We start from the raw sequence: 15,667 nt of genomic DNA, 5'->3' as shown, positions 1-15,667 counted from the left end.
TCTGGTGGCTTAGGCACCACTAGACTAGGATCCCACTTTCCTCTCCTGTACTCCTCCGCATAGTGTAACTGTGCATAGGGCATCCTAACCTTAAAATATAAACTGAAGCTCGGAAATCCAGACAGAGAGAAACATGCAGGAGAAAGCATTGTGAAGACAGAGATTGGAGTGATGAAAGCCAAGAATTGCCAGCAACCACCAGAAACCATAAGAGTAATACCACCAGTAACACCACTCCGAGGCATTTACACGAGGGAAATGAAAATATATATCCACACAAATGATCTATACAGGAATGTTCATAGTAGCGTTATTCCTAAGTGCCAAAAAGTGTTCACAATTCACATATTCATCAACTGATGAAAAAAGAATAAAGTATTGAAGATGCCACATCACAGATGAACTTCCAAAATGTTATGCTAAGTGAGAGAAGCAAGACACAAGAGACCATGTAAGAAAGACTACATGAGACTACGTTGTATTAGTCCCCTTATAGGAGGTGCACAGAAGAGGCAGATTTATGGACAGAAAGCAGATCAGTGGCCGCTGGGCTTGAAATGAGGGTTCATTGTAAATAAGAGCTCTTACTGGAGGTGTGAATGTGTTCTAAAACTGACTTGTGCTGATGGCTGCAGCAGACAGTAAAGTTACTTTAAAAAATCATAGAATTGTGTATTTGGAATGGGCAGATCATATAACATATAAAATAAAGCTATTTTAAACAATTTTAAGCTTCAGGACCTGTACAGATCAAGTGTCAGCCACCTTATTCTGTTACTGTAGGATGGACCCATGGCACTTGAGGTTTTCCAATGATAAAGTGCTTCACTTTATTTATCCCAACTTTAGCTGCACAAAAATGCCAGATCAGCTTGGGAGCTGAAACCGTGCAGGGGCCGAGACCAAAAAATACACGTGGACACTTAGAGGCTAGGAAGCTACTTCCCTTCCCTGCTTCCCTGGAGCCTCTTAGAAATTAACAAGGAATCAGTTAAGTCATGACATCTCTTCTTCTTCATCCTAACATCACCTCAGAGGGAGACTTCAGCCTGTTGAGTGTGACTCCTCGCTCGGCAGATCCAGTCTCGCTGCTGGAACTCCTCAGACACGAGGGACAGCTCACAGCATCTCTAGCGTTGCGGTTTCTTGCCCAAGAGCAGATCCAAGGAGGCGGCATGGTGTGGTGGATGGCTGAGCGGGACCACCGACAGCACTCTCTCTGGAAATGCCCTTTCACATGGCCTTGTAGGGTATGCAGACCCTTTTCCTGACTCCCCACCGTGCTCTATCAGGGACTCCTCTTCTGGGAGGTTCAGAAGGCTTAAGTCGGGCCCACCTATTTGAGTTGGGCCCACCTATTCTCTTCTTGAACTGAGTAACTGAAGGCGATGTGTCTGCCAGGCTCTCCTGCTAGGACTTCATCTGACTCCAGCATGGTGAGATGAAGCGGCCCTTGGCAGAAACCAAGCCGGACAACAGGTCCCGTCTTTGCCCGGTCCCCGCTGGGTCAGGACTTCAGGCCCATCTTGGCCATCATCTCTTCGTAGACTGTCCACGCCATGGCTGCCATCAGAGTTCTGCGGAGGGCCCGGGGGACACTGCCTTGGAAGAAGCCACGCAGCCCATAGTCCTAGGAGGGAAAATGGAAGCCCAAACGCTGGAATTAAAGCAGCAATACAGTTACACACCTGCCATGAGAGAGAGGATGTCCCTCTGCGTTATTCCCTTTTTAAGCCTTACTTTATAGACTTTTACAAATATCATTAAAACTATGAATACTGGGTCCAAAGGGACGAACTAAAAAAAAAAATTTGGCTTTGTTGCTAAGCTTTATATGTTTTAGGTGAGCTCTATCCAGGGGACTTTATTTCTCAGATGAAAATCTTCTGGAGGCTTACTCTATATAGTGTGCAACCTGTACAGTACACAGGAGCCAGGAGTCCCTGAGCAGCAGCTGAAATGCACACCAAAGTCTCTCTGCCGAGCCCTGGGCCCCAACTCTAGGCTGAAGGAAAAGGTACCTTCTTGGCAATCCGTCTGCCTGGAGGGAGAACCCTTTTTATTTTTTATTTTTTTAAACTCGCTAGATGTTCTTGGTGGCCCTAAATAAGAATTAAAGACAAACACCTGTATCATCTGGATTGTTCTTTCCTACTGTTATCATTCCTTCCATTTTCACATGGAAGATATATGGAGACTCTATTTTCAAACTTTATAGCTTCAGGTATCACAAATAAGAAAGCAAGCAACCTATGCAGTGTGAGAAATATGATCAGATTCACAAACATCTGCTTCTATCTAGGGTAAGACATAAGTGCTGGCAGATGCTAACATGTTTCCTCTGCTATGAGGAAAAACTGAGAAGTACAGAAAAATCTAAAGATCTAGGTGACAGATTTACCTTGAAAGAGAATATCTTTTAATAGAACATGTTCCCAAAGGACCAACTCAGTGGCTTTTAAATAGCATTTTAATGTACTTGACATCTACTTTACTTTTTATCTTCAATACATCTGTACATTTGTATTAGCACAAACTCCTAGAAACAAAACAATGTGCCTGTGGTTTTTTTCTGACTACATTTCCTCCTAGGTCCTTGATTCAGAGAAGGAAATGGCAACCCACTCCAGTATTCTTGCCTAGATAATCCCGTGGACAGAGGAGCCTGGTGGGCTTCTGTCCATGGGGTCGCACAGAGTCGGACATGACTGAAGTGACTTAGCATGCATGCATGCATCGGAGAAGGAAATGGCAACCCACTCCAGTGTTCTTGCCTAGAGAATCCGAGGGATGGAGGAGCCTGGTGGGCTGCCGTCTATGGGGTCGCACAGAGTTGGACATGACTGAAGCAACTTAGCAGCAGCAGCAGGTCCTTGATTAGGTTAATGAGTCCTCCCAAAACTCCTGACTCAGGAGGTCTGGGGTAGAGCCCAACAATATGCACATTTAATAAATATCACAGGCTGTCCTAATGTTGGGCCCCCTCCCTAAACAAACAAAACCCAAAAAACAAAAAGACCCACAACCAGTTTTTCAGCAGTGATTCTCAACCTTGGCAACACATTGGAATCACTGTTAAGTCACTTCAGTCATGTCTGACTCTGTGCGACCCCACAGACGGTAGCCCACCAGGCTCCGCCGTCCCTGGGATTCTCCAGGCAAGAACACTGGAGTGGGTTGCCATTTCCTTCTCCAATGCATGAAAGTGAAAAGTGAAAGTGAAGTCGCTCAGTTGTGTCCGACTCTTAGCGACCCTATGGACTGCAGCCTACTAGGCTCCTCCATCCATGGGATTTTCCAGGCAAGAGTACTGGAGTGATGCCAGGGTTTCATGTCTTCCAGAGACTCTAATATGATGAGCTCAGGTTATGCTCTGGGAATGGGGAGTTTTAAAAGCTCCCCAGGTGATCTACCAGTAAAGGACAGAGCTACTGCCTTAGAGAGAGAGAGAGAGCTTTAACCACAACAATATGAACCAATATGTATTCTAAAGCCTCATTTTTTTTTTTTTTTGGTTGTGCCACAAGGCATGGGAGACCTTAGTTCACTGACCAGGGATCAAACCCATGTCCCCTGCAGTAAAAGTGCGGAGTCCTAACCACTAGACCACTGGGGAATTCCCTAAAGCCTTACTTTGAAAATGAGCGTAACTGACTGGCCAATCCACCGAAATTTCATTGGGAAGAGCTGCATGTGAGTTTTGATCACATCTGCAGGTTGAGTTACCAGCGAGGCCAGAATCCCAGCAAATATCCCACAGCTGAAATTCACAACAGGAACAAGGACTGCATCCAGCTGGTCTGAAAGAGGACAAAGGCAACCTTTGGTTATAAATAAATCTCATATCTACCAGATAAATATCAGTGCCAAGTTGCCACTAATTCTTCCTGAAAGCCAGAAGGGTGTGGATATTCAAACAAAGCTAGGAATTCAAAGTCTACACTAATCAATGTAAACAGAAAAAATGGAACTAAAAGTTTACCTTTTTACAATCATCAGCATAGTAATTAATTCTGGCAAAAGTCATTGACGGACGCTAAAATACATGGGTGAAATAACAGGACGTTTTACATAGATTCAAAGTATCGTCCCGCAAAGATACTTAGAAATGACAAAAGAACAAACAACTGAGTTTTCACTGGAGACGTTCTTTTTATCCAAGCGATAAAGAGTTAACATCACCCACCACGGGTCAAAAGCTGACATGAGCTTCCTGACATCACACAATGAAGACACAACCTGTTATATGCTTCTTTTGCGGAAAAGGTAGCGTATAAATGAGTCTAGTTGCAAAGAATCATCAGATAAACCCAGGCTGAGGTTATATAATTGGCTTATACACTTGAAAACAATAAATAAAAATGGCCACAAAATACATTATTGGAAAAACTGGAGAAATTAAGACTATAGATTGGACTACAGACACAAGAAGTCTGTGTAAAATTTCCTAAATATAAGATGGTTATTAAGAATGCTTTTATTCTCAGGAAATGCACACTGATGTATTTAAGAGTAAAGAGTTGCATCATGCCTGCAACTTACTCCTAAATGGTTTGGAGAAAATAATTATACATAGAGAAAGAGAATAATACAGGGCTATGGAGTTATATGTACTATTCTTGTGGCTTTTTTGTTAAGTATAGAATGATTTCTAAATACCAAATTAAAAAAATTTTTTTTAGGATGAATGAAGAAGTTAAAAACATATATCCAAGCTCCCTTATTGCCTTAACCTTCTACTGCAAAGTAAGGCTGTGACCCGCAATGTCACAACTCCTGGTACTTGGGGCGAAGCAGCAAGTCTCCTAAAGCACCCCTACTGACAACATGGTCATGAGGGCGGCATTCTAGCCTTCCCAATTAAATGACCTCGGTTGCAATTCCTGCTCAGATTATCCACAGACACCTGACCGAACGCTGTGTTCCTATCAGTGTGTGACTCTGCCTGGGTGGACATTTACTGATTGTTTACTTTGCCCAAGTCTTGCAACATGAGCTTACTAGTAGGGTGGGCCTGCTAGAATGCGGGAGGTTTGGCAGCCTTCTCTCCATCCAGAGGGCTCTCATTGTTAACTGAGAGCATACCAGGTAAATGAAAATAAAATTTTTCTTCGAGCTCTGAACCCACTAGGTTTCCCAAATTTGTCTGTTAAGAATCATAAGTGCTTCTTGAAAGATACAGTTTCCCAGTTCTTACCCCAAAGCTTCTGATTTAAGATTCCTTGGATAGGACCCAGAAATCTGAAGATCGGGCCAATGTGGGAAGTATTGTTGCATGGCCTATGCAGAACGTGGTTTACTCTACCCCGACCCCCGACTCAGGAATTACATACTATCAGTACTCTTCCTTAAGAAGCTATAAACTCAAAAGGGCAGGGACTGTAACTGCATCCCAGCACAGGGCCCCATGCCTGACACAGTGCAGATATGCCTCAGTTTTTAAAACTAGGCTAAGAATCCAGAGCCGCTAAGAACAACAAATAGTCTCCTATCTCAGAGAAAGCAGAGGATGTGATCCCTTGAGGGATCTCTCTTCCCACCACGCCTTCCCTTACCTGTACGGTGAAGCACAACGTTTTTGGTCTGGCTATAAAACATCAGGTAGATTCCGGAAAAGGGAGCGTCACGAAGCAGTGTTGCTGTCAGGCCACTGAAGAGGCCCCGGAACCCCTCGCTGTGACAGATGCTCCTCAAGGCGGCATAGACGCTCTCGTAGCCATACCGCCCACTCTGTGAAGGAAGCACAGAACCCGTGGCTGCCTCGGTGGCCCTGGGGCTGCGCACTGAACCAAGCCATTTTCAGGCTGCACAGCCGGGGCCCTGGGGGCTCTGGTTCCCACGTGCTTGGCCTGACTACACAGATGGGTTCTCCCTCCACACTGACCTCTGTGTTGGGTTATAACTCAGGAGGTGGCATCAGTGGCCACTTGACGCAAGAGTCCAGTGCCCCTGTTTGCCCTCTCCCAGGCTCTGAGGCTGTCCAACTCACCTCGTACCGTGTCTTGATCACAGTGATGGGTGACATGCAGACCCCTGCAACGGAGCGGGAGCCCGCCCCCAGTATGATGGACTCCAGGGCGGTGGGGGGATGGCCCCGCAGGAAGTACTGCTTCAGAGAGTAGAGGGTGCCAAAGTAGATGCCAACGCCTGGGACACACCTCACGATGGACTGCAGGAAGAGTCGGAGGAAGGACAGGGATCAAAGACCACCACGGGTGGAGCTCCCCAAAGGAGACCCAGAATTGGCATGAGAGGAGTTGACTTAAGGTGTGGAGGGAACACCAATGGGAGAATGGGCACATGAGACGGGACAGAAGGTGGCCAATAAAGGGCATGTTGTCTCATCGGTGTTCACCGTGGGCAATGGAATCCCTCCGGGGAACTCTGGGAATCAGCATGGATGTGTCTCAGTTACCTGCCGCCTGAGGAGGGAAGGGGGCTTCTAAACCTCAGGTCTTGTCTTTCACTGGTTAAGAGCTGCTTTGAGGTTGGGGTGAGCATGAATTCCCCGGCTTTTCCAGCAAAATGACTTCTGAAGGCCAGAAAGTCTTCTAGGTAGGGAAATGCAGGTAGGAGGCACGGGAGGAAGGGGCGGGGAGTGGGGGGAGGACCTGCTGACCGTGGGGCGCCAGCTGCCTCTGCTCTAGGACTTGATGCTGCTAAGAAGCCGTGCCCAGGGCACACACAGGCAATGGCCCCCAGGGCCCTCAAGCGGAAGCCAGGGAGAGTGACGGGCAGGGAGACAACAGAGGCCTGCTCACAGCCTCCAACCCTCATGTACTCTTAAAAGCGAGGATGTGTGAGGTGGATGAGAAATGGCTGGTGAGTAAAGGAAGTGGTGCAAGACCCAAAAGGCAGCTTACGGGAGACATCCCTTTCCAGAGGCCCAACGGACTCTCCGTGCGAACCACATTCAGGAGCAGAGCCAACATGCCAACACGTCTGGACCTGAAGGCAGACAAGATAGAGGGAAGGAAGGAAAGATCACTGAGACTACGTCCTTGTGAAAGGACTCCCCGCTCGAAGACTTCTCTGTATGGCCTCTTTCTACAACACTTCACGGTCTCTGCTAGGCATCTGGGAGTTACTCTGAGTTCCTACGCATTCAGTGTGGCAGGTCCGTGATTCTTTGTTCATTCAGGCTGCAAGCAATGGGATAACTACTCATTTTCCCTACATTTCACACACTTCCCACAGTGCTGAGCCCAATAAGGGGGCTCACAAGAGGCACTCAATACTTCCCTTATTTCCAGAAAACCAGCCGCTGCTTGCGCCAGGCAGCACAGTCATGACATTACAGACCAGCACAGTAGAATGCAAATGTCACCAAGGCAGATGCCAGGGGGCAGCTGAGCGAAGGACCCCGTTTAATTAAGAGAAACGTCAAATAAAACAGTATACACAAAACACAGGAGAGCTGGGCCTGATCTGTGTTTCTCTTTGATCATCCCACAGAATGGAAGTTGACTGAACCCAGATGCTCCCGCTGAAACCAGCTCCTCAGTGAAATGGGGGTGGGGGGGTGGGCAGCAGGCCTTACCCACGGGCCGAGGGCTGAAGGGTCTGCAGGCGGGTTTTGAGGAGATCCAGGGGTTGGAAGAGGAGGGTAGAGCAGGTCCCACTGATGGAGCCACACAAGAAAGCTTTGATGACTGGCTGCAACTGCAGGGCAAGAGAACACGGTGTCGTCAGCTGTGTCCCACCATTCACCACACCTGGACCAGTCAGTTCTTCTAAGGATTTCTTAGAAACTCACCTGGCGGTGCCCAGCTTCTGACTTCAGAGAAGGGCAAAATGTAGTCAGGGATGAACAGTGTTAGAATGTTGTTGAGAACATTGTACACTCCAAGAAGTAGCTCTCTTGTCTTACTGATAACAACTTTAGTAACCACTGATAATTGAAAATTATGGATAGGGCTTCCCTGGTGGCTCAGTGGTAAAGAATCTGCCTGCCAATGCAGGAGACATGCATTCAATCCCTGACCCTGGAAGATCCCAGATCCCTAGGAGCAAGTAAGCCCATGCGCCACAACTATTGAGCCTGTGCTCTAGAGCCCAGGAACCAACTACTGAGCCCATGTGCTGCAACTGCTGAAGCCCAAGCACCCTAGAGAGAACCCATGGCAGTGAGAAGCCTTTGCACCACAACTGGAGATGGCCTCCGCTTGCTGCAACTACAGAAGAGTCCCCAGCACAGCAACAAAGACCTGCACAACCAAAATTTAATAATAAAGTATAAAAAAATTATGGATAACTTCTCTCCTACTGAGCAACATGGTTATTTCCATCTGTGAATTATGCCACTGACCACAACTCCCTAATTTGTCCTCAACATAAGTTACTGGCCAACTTCTTCTCGTGACAAAAGCAAAATGAGCAGTGTGTTTTAACCCTGGACTGCTGGTTTCAGGTTCCCTGGGTTGTGGAACCAGTAGATTGTTTACAGGAGTAAGACAAAGGAAGTGAAACCGTAAGTGAGCTGATGCACTGTGACATGTATGTGCCACTTCCTGTAAAAGTCATGCATTTCCTTAATCTAAAACTTTCCCCCTGTCATACACCCATTCATCTCACTGGGACTGAAGCAGACCGCAGGTGCACCACAGGCCGGCAGCCACTCCTGGGTTTGCTGGCGGTCCTATATACTGGGACAGTCACAGTTCAGTTCAGTTGCTCAGTCGTGTCCAACTCTTTGCGGATTCATGGACTGCAGCATGCCAGGCTTCCTTGTCCATCACCAACTCTCAGAGCGTGCTCAAATTCACTTCCATTGAGTCGGTGATACCATCCAACCATGTCATCCTCTGCCGTCCCCTTCTCCTCCTGCCTTCAATCTTTCCCAGCATGAGTCAGTTCTTCACATCAGGTGGTCAAAGTATTGGAGCTTCACTTTCACCATCAGTCCTTCCAAGGAATATTCAGGACTGATTTCCTTTAGGATGGACTGGTTGGATCTCCTTACAGTCTAAGGGACTCTCAAGAGTCTTCTCCAACAGCACAGTTCAAAAGCGTCGATTCTTCGCTCAGCTTTCTTTATAGTCCAACTCTCATATCCATACATGACCACTGGAAAAACTATAGCTTTGACTAGACAAATCTTTGTTGGCGAAGTAATGTCTCTGTTTTTTAATATGCTGTCTAGGTTGGTCATAGCTTTTCTTCCAAGGAGCAAGTGTCACTGTTTCCATTGTTTCCCCATCTATTTGCTATGAAGTGATGAGACCGGATGCCATGATCTTCACTTTTTTGAATGCTGAATTTTAAGCCAGCTTTTTCACTCTCCTCTTTCACTTTCATCAAGAGGCTCTTTTGTTTTTCTTCACTTTCTGCCATAAGGGTGGTGTCTTCTGCATTTCTGAGGTTACTGATATTTCTCCCAGCAATCTTGATTCCAGCTTGTGCTTCATCCAGCCTGGCATTTCATATGATGTACTCTGCATATGTTAGGGGAAGCACACTGACTGAAACCGCCCACCCTGGCCAGGCCCTTTAGTAACCATTTGCATGAGTTGTTTTATGACAGGAGATCCTGATAAGGAATATGGAACTAATAAGCCACCACCAACCGGAAGAGTTCGGGAAAGGTTGAAAGGAGACACCACGTGTCCGTCCACTTCCCAGAATCCCTCTCACTAGCATCCACCTTGGCTAGGCGATGCGTGCACCACCAGGAAAGACTCTGAATTAGAGTGATTGGCCAAAGACCACCTGGAAACTAATCCCACCACCATAAAACCCGAGACTGCGAGCCATGCGGCAGAGCAGTTCTCCTGGGTTCCCTTAGCCTACTGCTCTCCACCCGGGTGCCCTTTCCCAATAAAATCTCTTGCTTTGTCAGCACATGTGTCTCCTCCGACAATTCATTTCCAAGTGCTAGACAAGAGCCCAATTTCGGGCCCTGGAAGGGGTCCCCTTTCCTGCAACAAATGGTGACTCTGGTGGGGACTCTTCTTCACTGAGACTGACATCCTGACCACTGGGGGTACTCAGGGGCCAGCTTGCCTGCCAATGGACCAGACCTAGTGGCCGCAACTGGAACCCTTCTGTCCCCGGTCTCCTCCTGATGCTGACAACTGGCCAAAGTGCCCCAACCGGTAAGGAACAAGAGACTTTACTGACCTCTCTCCCCTTCCCTCTCTCTTTCCTCTCCTTAACCCTTCCTATCCTTCCCTGTTTTTCTAGTCCCCCAGTCCTGGACACAGGAATCTGGTCGAAGGGCCTCAGCCTAAGCTGAGGATTGGAGACAGATCACCTCCTCTTGGCAGAAAACTCGAATTATTTCTGGTAGGGCCGAGTTCCAGTCCTCCCTTCTCTGGAGGCCCAGGGTAAAGTCCCATAATGCCTGGGTATCTGCAGGTGGCAGGAGATGTCTGTAAAGCCACCCCTTTTGCCCCCTTCTCCCGCCTCCTCCCCGTTCTTTCAACCTGGCTCCTTTTCCTCCCTTTGAAATCTTTGAAGACCTGAGATATTTTCCTTTACTCTCTTAGTACTTGGATGTGAAGTTCTGTGCCTCTATAGGAGGTTTTCTGAGAGACTGTATTCTTGTATTTAAGGGCGTGTCTGATGAGGACTGCCAGGTTTACATGTGTATGTTTTAACTGTGTGTTCTGTGTTGTGATTTTTTATGGCCATTTTGCTTTGTCTGGCCACCATTTGGTTTAGACCTGCCACCGTTTTGTTAGAACTTGATATTCTTTCCCTGTGCCTTGAGACCAGGGCTCTCAGGAACACTTATCTAGACCACCTCTAACTCCTGAAACCGAGGGAAAAGGGGGAAAAGCCTTTAAAATTTTTATTTCAACTGTTTTTTAATAAACTAGTAAATTTTATATTGTAATATCTAATTCATGACTAAACTTTGAAAATGAAGCTAGATCTTGCACTGTATCTGTCTAAATATGTCTTGGTATGTCTTTGCCTCTGGGTAATATTTTTGAGGTTACTTTGTAAATGAGCTCTATTTAATTATATTTAACACATATAAGTTGAATAAGCAGGATGACAATATACAGCCTTGACATACTCCTTTCCCAATTCGGAACCAGTCTGTTCCATGTCCGATTCTAACTATCGTCTTTTGACCTGCATACAGACTTCTCAGGAGGCAGGTAAGGTAGTCTAATGGTATTCCCATCTCTTTCAGAATTTTCCACAGTTTGTTGTGATCCACACAGTCAAAAGCTTTGGAACAGTCAATAAAGCAGATGTTTTTCTGGAACTCCCTTGCTTTTCTGATGAATCAACGGATGTTGGCAATTTGATCTCTGGTTCCTCTGCCTTTTCTAAATCCAGCTTGAACATCTGGAATTTCACAGTTCTGGGAGAGTCACGCACGCTGGCTAATCTACAGGCAGCATTCAGAAGGGCAGGACTGCTTGGTAGGCTAACTGCACTTTCCCCAAGCATACTCCAGGGCCCCACAGCATACCCTGGAATCCAGACACACTCAAATGGTTGTGCAAACACACTTTTAAAAATCCAAGCAGGAGAGAAAAGTCTTCTTTTCCATAGGAGACACTGGGCAAACTCCACCCAAAGACCTTCTCTCTCCTCATTAAATGGCATTTGCACGATTATTTTGTAATACATGGCATACTGTCATCCTAAAATGCTATTAAGATGAAGTTGCTTGTTACCTACATTACATAACTACCTACCTAGAACCAAAACGTTTGTAATCTGTGTTATTTCACAGAGAAAAGAGGTAATTCCACGTTCCACCAAACCAGCAATTATCAACTAATAACTGGAATTCCTTAAAGGTCTAAGTTCAGATAATAAATACTGGCGCTTACAGCCACATTCAAATAGCTTTCTAAGCAAAGGTCAGACCGTAAGCACAGCCAAGTCACATTGTGCTCCATCAGCTGTGTGCACAGAGTCCTGCTCCTCCTGCTAACTTGCACTCCCATGAGCTTTGTTTCTCAGGCTCATCCGAGACTTTGGGCTCGCAGCGAGGGCCTCCTGCCTGCACACTGAGCCTCACTTCCGCTGACTCCTTTGCCTGGAACAAGCTTGAAAGCCCCCATCTTTCCAGCCTGAGGCCACGTCATCTCCACCCCCTCTTCACCAGTCACCCCTCACGTCCCCCCAGTTTGCCATCCGGCTAAAGGCCCTTCGCTGAAGCTGCCTCACCGAGGACCCGAGCAGCCCAGGGCCCCTTTCTCGTGCCCTTCTCTTACCTGGCCTCTCCGGTGCATTTGGAACACCTGCTGATGGCCACCCCTCTCTGGCTTCTCTCTCCTCTTCTGGGTCCCCTTCTGAGCCTCCTTTCCCCAGCGCACAGATGTCGCTGCTCCTCTTATCTCCCTGTAGCTGCCACCTCTCGGGGCACCCTTATCCCCACACCACACCTCGCTTCACACGCACATGCCGGCAACGCCCACGTCTCCAGCCCAGTTCAGCTCGCACTCCCGTATCTCCCCTCAGACGGCCTGCAGACATCTCAAACTCTACATCCCCAAGTGGAAACTCAGTCCACAGTTCTTCACATGCCTGCCTCTCCTTCAGTCCACACTGAGATGTTCCAGCAGGACATTCAGGAGACGAGGAAGACGCCTTGGTCTACCTACCATTTCACGACCAACTCCTGCCGCTGACCCCTCTTTCCTCCCACAGCCTGCCCCTCGCTGATCCAAGTAACCTCCCTGTGAGTCTCCAGCCTCAGCAGTGCCAAGCCCACTGAGCAGCCTGGGGTGAGGCATCCATATGCACCACCTCAAAATCTCACAGTGCTCTTATGAGCTAGGTGTTCAAACCCACAGTGGTCCCCCTCAGGACTGATTGCAGAGCCTGGTCCGCATGAGGGGCTCAATAGTCAACAATGAAGGAATCACATCATCTAACAGGAAATCTGCACGTGGCTCTCCTTTGACCACAATCCCACACGATAAAGCTTAGTGGGCCCTGCGGGCCCCATTCCTGGGCAGCGGGATCGCCCCAGGCACCCTCCAGCCCTTTGCTCCAGTAAGGCTGTAGGACTGACCTGCAGTTACCACTTCTAAGCAGTTCTCTTTGGAGCTGCTTCCCCAGTGTTCTCACAGGTATTGTCTGGAACTACCCCTCCCCCCTGGGCTTCCCAGGTGGCTCAGTGGTAAATAATCTGCCTGCCAATGCAGGAAATACAGGAGACTCCGGTTAGATCCCTGGGTCACAAGAACCCATGGAGGAAGAAATGGCAACCCACTTCAGTATTCCTGCCTGGAGAATTCCATGGACACAGGAGCCTGGCAGGCTACAGTCCATGGGGTAGCAAAGAGTTGGACACGAATGAGCACACTCAACATATAGTACGTTGCTTAGACATTATACTGACTCAATAAATATTTGTTGAATACATCCATACATAGAGCCCATAACCTTTTTAACTGTAACTTTCCAGGTCTAGTACCATAACTGCTGCTGCTGCTAAGTCACTTCAGTTGTGTCCGACTCTGTGTGACCCCATAGATGGCAGCCCACCAGGCTCCACAGAGCAGATGCTAAATATATACCAGCAGTATTGATTAACCTCGAGTTAAAAAAAAAAAAAAAAACAGGCAACAAAATTGTTTTTAAAAAACAGAATTTACACTTTTCTTTTCGAAAGATATTATCAATAGTGGATGGCACATTCTTCAAGGCTCACTTGACTTTCTTCTAAGTAGCCCAAATTTATTCAAAGTAAATACTGATAACAACCGAATAATAATACAAAGATACATAAAGGCAATAAACAGCACTTGAATAGTTGGCAAACAACTTCCACAAACAACAATTTCCCTTGACAAAATTAAATCCTAAAAAATTAATCAGATCTCCAGGTCAGAGCTGGAGGACCCAGAAAGAAATCGGTAAGCACGTGATTAAACATGTAAACTTAAAACGGCCGACTCCGCCTTTTTTAAAGATTAAAAACAAAAACAAAACACTAAAAAAAGAAAAAGTGCCCACAACCCCGCCCAGCGCCTGCGGCAGGTGGACCGTAACCTTTATCTCCGGAGAAAGCGGCTTGCCACAGGCCCTCGCGAACTAAAGGAAGCCGCATTCCCGCCTCCATCCACGTCTAATAGCGACTTGGCCAGACAGTCCTCCTCCGCCCGCCTTTCCAGCCCCGCCTCCAACAATGGCAGGTCCGCGGACGGCCACGGCAGCCAATCCAGACGCGGGGGACGATGCAAACCACACCAGTTTCCCAGCGAGTCCCTCTGGCCCAGCCCTCCGGTCCCGTGTGGTCCTAATCTACCTTGCTTGAAGAAGGATCGCATTTCAGGCTTAGCTTCATTGCCGGGCTTTGCAACGGTCCAAATATCTACCCAGATGCCCTCTCATCTTTCAATCTAGGAAAACAACTCAAAGCAACTTCCCATAGCTCTCGCACGTCGTTCCCAGCCGCAGGAGGACATTCCCCATATGGCCCCCAAGGCCGCAGCAATCCCGCCTGCTGCTGCTGCTGCTAAGTCACTTCAGTTGTGTCCGACTCTGTGCGACCCCAGAGACGGCAGCCCACCAGGCTCCCCCGTCCCTGGGATTCTCCAGGCAAGAACACTGGAGTGGGTTGCCATTTCCTTCTCCAATGTATGAAAGTGAAAAGTCAAAGTGAAGTCGCTCAGTCGTGTCCGACCCTCAGCGACCCCATGGACTGCAGCCTTCCAGGCTCCTCCATCCATGGGATTTTCCAGGCAAGAGTACTGGAGTGGGGTGCCATTGCCTTCTCCGAATCCCGCCTACCTCTACCCAGATACTAGCACAGAAATGAGGCCTTTGCTTGCCTGTCCAAGAGTTGCGCTGCCACTCCTCTCCTTCCTCTCTACCCTCCTTTTAATCCCTTAGTCAAACTCCCATCTCTGCCGCCAAGTCCCCAACCCGTTATGAGCGCACCCCGGGTGCAAAAAGCGGCCCCCCAAGGGCCGCTGACCCTCGGCAACCTTCCGAATTCCCCTCCCCGAGCCTGCGACGCCGGAATCCCTGCCTTCCCTTCCCTGCCGTTTACCATAAGCGTTTCCACCCGGTCTCCGACATCTTGATGCTGCAGCAGCGCCGGGCGTGACTTCTGAATCATTGGAGGGGAGGCCTGTGAATACACTGGGCCCCGGGTGCCGTTGGTAGGAGCGCAGGCCCGGCCCTGGCGATCCTGGAGGAAGACGACGCGACGGCGGTAGCCGGGAGACGCTTTCTACGGCAGGGCCTACTCTGCAGTGTACGCCGGTCGGGACCTGCGTTTCCACCCCCACCTCAGAGCGGCGCTTTTCACTTGCGCCGTAGACTCTTCGGCTCTGCTCCCCGGCCCATCCTGTCCAGTCACGGGCTTCAGGACTTGAGAATGGTAGGGTGCACCAGGGGTGAAGAAAGCCGGAAGAACTACCTAGAATGCCGGAATTTAGCTTCCGGGGTTGGATGCGCTTCGCGGGCTGGCGAGGATGTGCTCCTTAGTGCCACCTGGTGGAGACGTCCGGGGCTGCAGGATCGGCGGCTTCCCTGCGCCCGGAGCTTCAAGGGACGTCTGCAGTGCTGGATGCTTTCGGGTGCCACGTCTGTGCATGGTTACAGTCCAGACTTAACTCTGCCCAGTGCAGTAGCCAGGAGCCAACGGGGGCTACTGAGCACTCGAGAAGTGGCTAGTGTGACTGAAGCCCAGAATTTTAAACTTGACTTAATTGTAATTCATTTGTATTAAAAACTGAAGCAG

General features: G+C 48.4%; 1 protein-coding gene across 2 annotated transcripts; it reads right to left on the bottom strand.

The window, feature by feature from the left end:
• Positions 1–518: 518 nt before the first annotated feature.
• SLC25A38 (solute carrier family 25 member 38) lies at positions 519–15,350 on the bottom strand. 2 transcript variants are annotated; one of them, XM_005909649.3, is made up of 7 exons: positions 14,972–15,346; positions 7,541–7,662; positions 6,864–6,948; positions 5,990–6,169; positions 5,556–5,730; positions 3,634–3,800; positions 665–1,630 (listed from the first exon to the last, which is right to left on the bottom strand). In XM_005909649.3, exons 1-7 carry the CDS (start codon positions 15,038–15,040, stop codon positions 1,508–1,510), a joined length of 921 nt encoding a protein of 306 aa, XP_005909711.1. In that variant the 5' UTR covers positions 15,041–15,346; the 3' UTR covers positions 665–1,507. The 2 variants fall into 2 exon arrangements, with proteins under 2 accessions (XP_070216651.1, XP_005909711.1); XM_070360550.1 differs by lacking the exon at positions 3,634–3,800 and having other exon boundaries at positions 519–1,630; positions 5,562–5,730; positions 14,972–15,350.
• Between the last annotated feature and the right edge of the window lie 317 nt (positions 15,351–15,667).

The sequence above is a fragment of the Bos mutus genome, chromosome 22 (assembly GCF_027580195.1).
Source record: "Bos mutus isolate GX-2022 chromosome 22, NWIPB_WYAK_1.1, whole genome shotgun sequence".
Taxonomy (NCBI): domain Eukaryota; kingdom Metazoa; phylum Chordata; class Mammalia; order Artiodactyla; family Bovidae; genus Bos; species Bos mutus.
Note: the sequence above shows the minus strand (reverse complement) of the source record. Positions and strands in the feature narration are given on the sequence as shown.

Bases quoted from the DNA above. Each gene is read 5' to 3' on its own strand.
- SLC25A38 (XM_005909649.3), bottom strand. From the start codon at position 15,040: ATGATTCAGAAGTCACGCCCGGCGCTGCTGCAGCATCAAGATGTCGGA. The intron at 6,170-6,863 runs GTAAGCTGCCTT...CTCTTCCTGCAG, and splicing joins TCTGGAAAGGGATGTCTCCC to TCCATCGTGAGGTGTGTCCC. The intron at 5,731-5,989 runs GTGAGTTGGACA...CTTCCTTCACAG, and splicing joins TGATCAAGACACGGTACGAG to AGTGGGCGGTATGGCTACGA.